This window comes from Triticum urartu, chromosome 2 (assembly GCF_003073215.2).
Source record: "Triticum urartu cultivar G1812 chromosome 2, Tu2.1, whole genome shotgun sequence".
NCBI lineage: Eukaryota > Viridiplantae > Streptophyta > Magnoliopsida > Poales > Poaceae > Triticum > Triticum urartu.
The window spans coordinates 623587621-623598775 of NC_053023.1; the positions used below are offsets into that span (position 1 = coordinate 623587621).

The 11155-nt window shown below is 41.9% G+C and overlaps 1 protein-coding gene across 1 annotated transcript; it reads left to right on the plus strand.

Annotated features, from left to right (window-relative positions):
* The first annotated feature begins 9740 nt into the window (after positions 1-9740).
* On the plus strand, positions 9741-10684 carry LOC125533805 (transcription repressor OFP1-like). Its single transcript, XM_048697151.1, has one exon. It carries the CDS (start codon positions 9776-9778, stop codon positions 10547-10549), a length of 774 nt encoding a protein of 257 aa, XP_048553108.1. The 5' UTR covers positions 9741-9775; the 3' UTR covers positions 10550-10684.
* Positions 10685-11155: the final 471 nt, after the last annotated feature.

The window sequence follows — 11155 nt, forward strand, 5'->3', positions numbered from 1 at the left end:
CACTAAAAGTGACTCAGGGAGAGGATTGAGTAAAGTGGTGGGATTAGAACTCACCCAGCTAGGAGGACTGTACATGGAAAATCCATCTCGACGTTTAAGACGAGTGAACTCCTCTTTATCCCCTTTGTATAGTTCGGCCAATATTTTGACCAAAGCGGTGGGGCTGTCCGGACCCTTCCGACCACAGCGTGAGGCGTCATCTTCCCCATTATAGTGCCACCTGGGAAGCCCTCTGTATTGGAGTTGCTGGACCCCCCGCACTATGGAAGTCACCATTACCTCGATTATTGATAATCTGGACTGGGCAAGTGTCCTTATCTTGCCCATCAATTGACGGACTTCCGAGCTATCTTCCTCCTCGAGGCTCCGAGGGTGCCAGCTATGGCGTTTCTTCAACGGAGCATTTGAAAATTCGGGAAGGCCCATTCGAACTGGGTCGGGGAGAGTGACGTCCTCAATATAGAACCATTCCGAGGGTCATTCTTCGGGTGCCTTCTTCGGCATGCCGGACAGGTATCCGGTCCCGGCTATGCGCCATACTTCGGTGCCGCCCACCTCGAATATCTACCCCTCTTGGTTGCGAGGGATGAGGCAGAATAGTTTCCTCCACAAATCAAAGTGGGCTTCACAGCCCAGGAAAAGCTCGCAAAGTACAACAAAACCCGCGATGTGCAGGATAGAAGCCGGCATGAGGTTGTGCAGTTGGAGGCCGTAATACTCCAGGAGTCCATGGAGGAAAGGGTGGATTGGAAACCCGACGCCTCTCAACAAGTAGGATACGAAGCACACCCGTTCCCCCTGGTTGGATTGGGGAAATTTTTCGCCAGAACTTTGCCTATGAAAGAGGTCAATCCTGCTTGAACAGGGACCAAATCCGCGCCGGGGGGGGGGGGGGGGAGGAATCCCTGTGTTTGGAGCTTAACCAACTGCTCATGGGATACAAAAAATCTCTCCCAATCACCTTTTTCGAGGCCGTGAGGGCGGGAGGACGAACTAGGGACGCTAGCCATGTTGAATGGTTTCCCCTGGCAAGACTCTGAGGATTTTCCGCTGGGTGTGGAATGGATTTGAGATCCAATCCCTTTAAATAGAGGCCTTTCTTACGTGGCCAGGGGGTTATGTGCAAAAAATACCCTGACCTCTCGTATTCGCTCAACACATGGGAGCAGAAGGTGTGGAGGCATAGAAGCCGATGGGTGCGACATTAAATGGAAGGCCGAATATAGCTCTTTAAGTTAGGTACTTTGAAGTTTTCGGAGGAGGAACCCACCCTGCAATGCCGAAGACAATCTGCGCGCCGGACACCTCGTCATTAAAGCCTGGTTCAGGGGCTATTGAGGGAGTCTTGGATTAAGGGGTTCTCGGGCGTCCCACCTGTTGGACGTGGGCCGGACTGATGGGTCGTGAAGATACAAGACAGAAGACTCTCTCCCATGTCCGGATGAGACTCCCCTTGGCGTGGATGGCAAGCCTAGCGTTTGGATATGAAGATTCCTTTCTCTATAACCGACTTTGTACAACCCTAGTCCCCTCCGGTGTCTATATAAACTAGAGGGTTTAGTCCGTAGAGGCAATCATAATCTTATAGGCTAGACTTCTAGGGTTTTAGCCACTACGATCTCATGGTAGATCAACTCTTGTAATCCTCATACTCATCAATATCAATCAAGCAGGACGTAGGGTATTACCTCCATCAAGAGGTCCCGAACCTGCGTAAAACTTCGTGTCCCCTGTCTCCTGTTACCATCAACCTTAGACGCACAGTTCGGGACCCCCTACCCGAGATCCGCCGGTTTTGACACCGACACCGGTATTTACAAGAAAGTGAGTGGGAGCTCTGTAGAATTTCTAATATTATATATGGATGACATATTGTTGATTGGAAATAACACATAATTTTTGGATAGCATAAAAGGATACTTGAATAAGAATTTTTCAATGAAAGACCTCGGTGAAGCTGCTCATATATTAGGCATCAAAATCTATAGAGATAGATCAAGACGTTAAATTGGACTTTCACAAAGCACATGCCTTGATAAAGTTTTGAAGAAGTTCAAAATGGATCAGTCAAAGAAAGGGTTCTTGCCTGTGTTACAAGGTGTGAAGTTGAGTCAGACTCAATGCCCGACCACTTTAGAAGATAGAGAGAAAATGAAAGTCATTCCCTATGCCTCAGCCATAGGTTCTATCATGTATGCAATATTGTGTAGCAGACCTGATGTGTGCTTTGCAATAAGTTTAGCAGGGAGGTGCCAAAGTAATCCAGGAGTGGATCACCGAACATCGGTCAAGAACATTCTGAAATACCTGAAAAGGACTAAGGATATGTTTCTCGTTTATGGATGTGACAAAGAGCTTGTCGTAAATGGTTTCGTCGATGCAAGTTTTCTAAAATACATCAATACTTTAAAAAACCATGTTCAATTTTTAGAATATTGAACGATTTTGGTCACTGGTCAATTTAGATGAGTAGGGGGGTGAGGTAAATCTCTATAAGTGAAAAACTTCGTGAGAGTAAAAGAGGAAGCTTATAATTCTATTTGTGCCGCTTAATAAAAAAAATAGTTGACCCGTTAACCTAGTGATGAGCTAGCCTTGGTGGCTGTCTTTCGGTGGAGTATTAGCTAGATATTTTGCAAATGGATGTCGGCCTGTAGAAGATATATGGATGTACAATTTATATTAAATAGGCGCAACAGATGTCATATTTTTTCATAAATGTTTGATCAGCTATAACGTGTACCTATACTTACGTTTCTGCACTGTCTTAACTTGGAGATATGTTACTAGTGAACTTATTAACCTTAGTCCAACTTTCTTGATAAAAACAAACACTACTTTACTTTTACACGTACTTATATTTTGTGCAATTTAATAAAAAAATAGAAATACACTTTGAACATAAGTTGCGCACATAACTTGTTGCAACTAATGGAAGTAGTGGGATTGAGAACCTCACTAAAGTTGTTGAGAACACAAGTAAATTTTAGTGTGTAGTTGTAGTGTAAGAGTACTTTACGATTTTAAGTGTATGAGTAGTGCATAATTTTTAGTGTAAGATTATAGTATAAGTTTTTCGTGTAGTTTAAGTGCAGTTTTATGTAGTGTTGTTTTGTGTAAAAATCTAACGTAGTTGTAGTGTAAGATTTTAGTGTAGCTGTAGTGTATGTTTAAGTACATTGTAGATTGTAGGTTTTGCAGGTGGTCGTCAATATGTTCAATTTCTACTAACTTGCTAGGTATATATTGAAGGAAATATGCCCTAGAGGCAGTAATAAAGTTGTTTTATATTTCCTTATATCATGATAAATGTTTATTATTCATGCTAGAATTGTATTAACCGAAAACTTGATACATGTGTGAATACATAGACAAAACAAAGTGTCCCTAGTATGCCTCTACTTGACTAGCTCGTTAATCAAAGATGGTTAAGTTTTCTAACCATAGACATGTGTTGTCATTTGATGAACGGGATCACATCATTAGGAGAATGGTGTGATGGACAAGACCCATCCGTTAGCTTAGCATAATGATCGTTATGTTTTATTGCTATTGCTTTATTCATGACTTATACATATTCCTCTAACTATGAGATTATGCAACTCCGGAATACCAGAGGAACACCTTGTGTGCTATCAAACGTCACAACGTAACTGGGTAATTATAAAGATGCTCTATAGGTGTCTCCGAAGGTGTTTGTTGGGTTGGCATAGATCAAGATTAGGATTTGTCACACCGAGTATCGGAGAGGTATCTCTGGGCCCTCTCATTAATGCACATCACTATAAGCCTTGCAAGCAATGTGACTAATGAGTTAGTTGCGGGATGATGCATTACGGAACGAGTAAAGAGACTTTCCGGTAACGAGATTGAGCTAGGTATGAGGATACCGACGATTGAATCTTGGGAAAGTAACATACCGATGACAAAGGGAATTACGTATGTTGTCATTACGGTTTGATTGATAAAGATCTTCGTGGAATATGTAGGAACCAATATGAGCATCTAGGTTCCGCTATTGTTTATTGACCGGAGATGTGTCTCGATCATGTCTACATAGTTCTCGAACCCGTAGGGTCCGCACGCTTAACGTTCGATGACGATTTGTATTATGAGTTAAGTGTTTTGGTGACCGAAGTTTGTTCGGAGTTCCGGATGAGATCATGGACATGACGAGGAGTCTCGAAATGGTCAAGAGGTAAAGATTGATATATTGGACGATGATATATATTGGATGATGATACTCAGACACCGGAATGGATCCGGATCGTTCCGGGTATTTTTCGGAGTACCGGGAGGTTATCGGAACCCCACGGGGGAAGTTAGTGGTCTCATGGGCCACGGGAGAGAGAGGGGACATCCCACAAGGGGTGGCCGCATGCCCCCCCCATGGGAGTCCGAATAGGACTAGGGGAGGGGGCGGCGCCCCCCTTTCCCTTTCCTACTCCCTCTCCCTTTCCCCCTTTCCCACTCCAAAGAAGGAAATGGGAATCCTACTAGGACTATGAGTCCTAGTAGGACTCCTCCCATGGCGTGCCCTCTAGGCTGCCTGCCTCCTCCCCTCCTCCTTTATATACGAGGGCAGGGGGCACCCTAAGGCACATCAATTGTTCTCTTAGCCGTGTGCGGTGCCCCCTCCACAGTTTACTCCTTTGGTCATAGCATCGTAGTGCTTAGGCAAAGCCCTGTGCGGATCACATCACCATCACCGTCACCACGCCGTCGTGCTGACGAAACTCTCCCTCGACCCTCTGCTGGATCAAGAGCTCGAGGGATGTTATCGAGCTGAACGTGTGCTGAATTCAGAGGTGTCGTACGTTCGGTACTAGATCGGTTGGATCGTGAAGACGCTCGACTACATCAACCGCGTTAACCTAACGCTTCCGCTTTCGTTCTACGAGGGTACGTGAACACACTCTCCCCTCTCGTTGCTATGCATCTCCTAGATAGATCTTGCGTGATCGTAGATTTTTTTTAAAATTGCATGCTACGTTCCCCAATGTATATGCACCGTCAGACATGACTCCGACAAAAGGGGACTAAGTACCATGCGATCATTAGGAAGGACAATGTCGTCCACTAGGACACCCCAGAGTTAGCGACACATGCCTATGATGCCAAGGCGGTTGAATTATATTAGGAAGAGGCGATTCTGAACTTCCATGAGCGTCGTGAGTACGCAAAGTTCTTGCGTTGGAGGTCAAAAGGATATGCACTAGGGATGAGGAGAAGGAGAACAACCAAGCCGAGATGCAGTTCTTTGACCCATTGGTGAGGGAGCTTGCGAGAGATGAGAAACACGTGGAGGCTAACAAGATGATGCTACTTCAGTATGCAACCAAGAAGAGTGCAGATGAGGATTGGGATGCCTTGGAGCATGAGGAGGAGGGTCATCAGGGGTGTCGTAGGTTCACCAGGGACGACCACGGGGCTGGTCCCTCTAGGCACTAGCTTGCTAGATGGGAAACACTTCCTATTTCGTATGAACCGTTTAACTTTATGCATGTTTTATGTTTGAACTATGCATGGTTTGTAAAACCGCTTAATTACAAGTATGTGTAAATATCTAGACGCCTGGGTAGCGCTAGTTCGTAGTAACTGCTTAATTAGCTAGGTGTATATGTTTTGTGTTGCATTATATATCTATGCATGTGTTCTATATGCTTATTTTGATCAACATGATTAAAGCAGTAAATGGATGCCCCATGTAAGACATGTGGTTCAGTGAGATGCCAAAAGGATAAGAGGTTCTTCATAGATCTTTCGAATGACTTCCTCACTAGTACGGTATGTTTTAGTTCAACATGTTTCGATTGAGTTTCATATGGTATACAATTGTGCCCAAAATTGTTTAACTACCCGTTCTTTCTTTCAGTTTTGCTCGGGTCATCCCTTGCGGGGCAAGGCGTAACTTCTTAGAGAGGTTTCGAGTTCTAAAAAACTTCTTAGAGAGGTTTCGAGTTCTACTTGATGCCACCATTACATTCCAGTGCACCCTCACGAAGATGATGACGACCCAACACTTCAATTATTTTGTCACTAACGAGTCAAACCACACTTATTTCGGTTGCCCTGGTTGGAGAACCCTTGCAACTGCTTACAAGATGGAAGCTGGGGAAAGAGCCACGTTCTACCTCGAGTATGATCGTGACGAGATCATTGTGTACTACAGGCCACTGGCAGCGATGGTTCACTTACTCTAGACAATGACCCTAAGTCTACCCGCAGAAAAGTCTAGTTAGCTAGTAGGGTTGCATGGCAGATCTCATGTTATTACTACCTCTATTTAGTTGAACTTGTACATGTCTTACTTGCCTCTTTTTGATACTTTGTTGAACTATGTCAATAAGTACATTGTTGAACTTAAATGATGTTATTAGCATCTATTTAGTATTGTTCAAATTGATTTAATTGTTGTTTTCAAACTAGATTATGTTGTCATTTTGGTTGGGATCGCGCTGTTGTACAACTTTTATTTAAATATGAAAATCAAATTACCATGCTCTTCACACAGAACATACCACGCTTGTGCTCATGTTGATATGTTTCAATGAGTTTTCTAAAGTAAAAGTTACCATAATTGTGCTATGTAAGCTATCACGTTTGTGGTACATAAATTATCATGATGTTTATAGAGAAAATTACCGGGACATACAAAATGTTTACTCCAACTGTCACGACGAGATTTTTGAAACTAGATCTCATATTTGTACGTAATTTATCAAGTCTGTTGTGCGTATATTGCCATGTTGTTTACAGAGAAATTATTGGAGGTATGTTTTCAATAACATTTCTCTTCCTGTCAAAAAGTTACCACGCTCTATGGTGCGCAATTTACAATGTATTTTACAAATATGTTGTTGAGGGTATGTTTTCCATATTTTTTCTCTTCGGGTTAAAAGTTAGCATACTGTTTGTATCTAAGTTATCAGGCTTCATTTCGTATGTTACTGTGCTATTTACATATAAGTCATTGGGGTATATTTCAACAACAAAAATCCTCGGGTCAAAGTTACCACGACTTTTTATACATAAGTTATAAGGTCTGTGGTTTGTATATTACCAAATTATTTACGCAGAAGTCACAAGGGGTGTGTTTTCAATAACTTTTTTCCCCTGGTCAAAGTTATCACAGTGCTTGTATATAAGTTATCATGTCTGTGATGCATATATTATCATGTTACTTACATAGAAATTATCGGGTTATATTTTAACAAACATTTTTCCCTGGGTCAAAAGTTACCATGACGTTTCTACGTAAATTATCAGGTCTATGTGTGTAAACTACTATGATGTTTACACATAATTTATTGGGATATGTTTAAACAATTTTTTCACCGGATGAAAATTACCACGGTGTTTCTAGGCGTAAGTTATCTGGACTTTTATCATGTCTTCTAACTAGAAAAAATGAAAGAAAATGTTCAAACAAGAGAAAGAAAATTTTGGTCGACAACAAAGAAAAGAAATACAAATATTTTTCCAACATCGCATTCAATGTTGTAAAAAAGAACTTCCTAACCAATCATACAAGAAAGATCTGGACACTATTGACAACAACTAATGGTGGGTGAGTTGGCTAGCTCGATACACCATATTTCAAGAGGTCGTGCTTTCGATCAACCTTAATAATAATAATAATAATAATAATCTGCTTTTTTGAGGGGTTAATAAGGATCTGTTTAAGGATTTGCTTGTATTAGAGGGCTCCTATGTGTTGCTCAGCTCGTTTAATAGGGTGCACGACCACATGGGACACCGACTGGGCCTACCCGCAGTACTGTAGCGGTACACTATAGCGCGCGATACTGTATTGGTTTACTATAGCAATTTATCTCAACGCGTAGTTAACTGTATGAACTGTATAATTGAAAAAAAACATTTCCTGAAACATGTTTTTTTGAGAATTTAAAATTCCATACATTTTCTGAAAAACACAGTCAATTATGAAATTCTGAACTATATTTGAATTTGAGAACATTTTTATAAATTTTTGAATATTTTCTGAAACTTGTAAACAATTTTGTGAATTGTGATTTTTTTTAGAAACAACGATTTAGTAAAAACATGAAAATTTTGAAATTCCAAACATTTTCAAAAAATGTGACATGTTTTTTGAAATTCCAAAAAAATCCAAAAATGTGTACAATGTTTGAAAAACTTGTTTTTTCTGTAATTCCAACAATTTTTCGTTTTTTTGAAATCTTTGATTTTTTAAATTGTGATTTGATGAAAAAGAAACAAAAAACTACAAAGAAACAAGTAAAACTAGGGAAGGGAAAAACAGGCAAAAAGCTGTCTGGAACCATCCAAAAGGTTGCCAAACCGGGATATGTGAAACATATAGTAGATTAAAATGGGCCGACCCATCTCACAACGCCTTGCGCAGCTCCTTGTGCATTTGATTCTCAAAAAAAAGCTCCATGTGCATTTGGTCGACAATCGTTCACAGTAAACGTCACATAAGATTCACCCTTGTCTTAGGCCTCCATATATATTCTCACATTCCATGAGTTTTAGACTTTATTTTTGTTTAGACATTGTTTAGCTTTGCTACAATTTACATCTGCGAGACGTGTGGGACTATCGCTTTATTCAGATTCTCTATCAAGAACCCCGCCTTTACCCCGCGCTTAATCTATATTCGCAATTCAGATTGCATTGTCATAGTTTTTGCCGGTCCTTCGATTGCTCACGGAAACTCAAACCTCGTTGTTCAGGTTGGTCGTGCGCACGGCAAAGTCAATAACCGTTGGATAATGGTTTAGCGATTGCAGCAGCCAAACACATGCGCGACACTGTATCTATAGTGTAGAAAGACTGACTTGTAGCCTCAATTGCTCCACATGTCAGAAGATGAATGGAGCTGGTTGGCGAGAACTAAGGAGCGAAAGACAGACTAGATTTGTAATAGCACACTGCTTGCTATTTTGAAATCCACAATTGTGTTACTAATTTGTTAAAGCATCTTAATAAAATTTCAAACATACATAGTATGTACATGTGAACTTTTTAAAGATTTTTTTGAAGCTTCAAATTTTAAATTTTAAAAAAGGCGCTATGGAGCTCGAGCTCCAAACCCCCTCACTCACAAACTTCGCCCTATTCTATACCATTCTGTAATTCCATAAGTTTGTTAGAGAACGTTCAACATACCGACATACCCATGTAAACAAGCATATCATGATTTTTTGCGGGGTAACATGCATATCATGTTCGTTACTTAGCAAACCAGGCAGAATCATTGGGGCCATTTCTTAGCGCTTTCAATCTTGTATGAGCTTAGTGTAGACTTCATATTATGTACACAATCTCATGATTACTGCCCATCATTGCAACTACAATCACATAATGATGGAATCGGTACAGCACTAAAACCGCGTGCAAAGCAGCTGACAGCTCAAATTAATTCCAGAAAAGCGAACTTGGAGGACTGATTCATGGTACAATGGTACGCATGTGTAATCTCTTTGCTCATTTCTTAATTCGCCAGTTTTACTTTTTCTATACTAGAAGCATCTGATCACATCCAGTTGCCATTGCAAAGCAGTTGACAGCTCAAATTAATTTCAATGAAAGCGAACTTGTTGGACCAGTTCTTGGTACAATGGTACGCATGTGTTAACCTCTTTGCTCATTTCTTAATTCACCGGTTTATCCTTTGTTAATGCCAGAACCATCTGTTCACATCCACTTGCCAATGCCAATTATCATGCCCTGCTTACAAGATATATAGAGCTCGATCACATGCAGTGCTCAAAGACACCAAGGAGAGATGGGCAGCCATTACAGGTTCAGACTGTCCCATCTCGTGCCAAACTCTTGGTTCTACAAGCTGAGGGACATGAAGAGACCCAGACCACCAAGCCAACCAAGAAGCTCTACAGCTACAAGAACACCAAGGAGATCATCATCAAGCCACTACTACTGCCATGGAACCAGCACCCCAAAACCTCTTCCATTACCACCACACCAATCCTACTCCTCCTACCTACAACTACGAGCAAAGAAAATGCCACCGGAGAAGCTGCGCCTCTCTCCTCTCTGCCTCAGCCCAAAGGCAACAAACATCCGATTCCCCAACGATCGTCATCAGTCACCATCTTCGAGAAGTGCCGCCGCCGTCGTCGTCGACGATTTTCAAGGCTTGCAACTACGTCCGATTCGCACAAGGCCAGCGCCAATCGCGTCGAGAAGTGCGCACCACAGCACGACCGCAAGCAGTACGTGCCCGAGCTCGCCGAGGCTTAGGAGCAGAAGGCTTCGTCTTTCCAGCAGTGGCTGTTGCAGAGTTAGCACCAGGTGCACTGGTCGCCGGAGAAGCGCGAGGAGGAGCATCGCCGTCGTGGTGGCGTCGACGGACCCGCACAAGGACTTCAGGGAGAGCATGGTGGAGATGATCGTCGGGACCGACATGCGCGGAGCAGAGGCTCTGAGGGACCTCCTTGATTGCTATCTGTCGTTGAACTCGAGGGAGTACCATGGAGTAATCACGGAGGCGTTCAGGGGAATCTGGCTCCAGATTATCCGTGACGGTGTTGAGATATGAGGAACAATTCCGAGCTGTAAATCAAGTGTTGTTGGGATGTACAGATCTGTGAATAATGTGTATGTGCCGCTTGAGTTGTCTGTGTGTGATATACTAATACTCCTACTTTGCTACTGTATTTGTCATTGTGTTAATTTGTAGCGGTAATAAATCGATATGTGTAAGGGGCTTTCCAAAAATATATATCCAACTTTTGTTTTCTGATAACTATTCCGAACACCTGGTTTGTAGGAGTTTTGTAGTAATTCTATATTGATATGATTTCTAAAGGAAAATTTCCTAAAGAGCCATTTGGTTTGTAGGAATAGATTTTGTTATTATGTAAGATTGCTTCCCATCCTTCACATTTCAATGGAAAAAACATTAGCTTAAACCTAATGAAAAAAGCTCTTATCCTATGAACCAAGTGGCGTCTCTTTTCTATAGGAACTGAGATACATGTCATCTCATTCTCTTTGACTTTTCTATTCCCATGATTTTCCAAACCCATGAACCAAAGAAGGCATAGGCCCAGTTCTTTTCGCATAGGATTCTGCAGAATCAAGATTTTGGAAAATTCTCCCAGAATATGCTTCCCCCAGAATTTGACGTCGAGTTCTTTTCTGA

Bases quoted from the DNA above. Each gene is read 5' to 3' on its own strand.
- LOC125533805 (XM_048697151.1), top strand. From the start codon at position 9,776: ATGGGCAGCCATTACAGGTTCAGACTGTCCCATCTCGTGCCAAACTCT.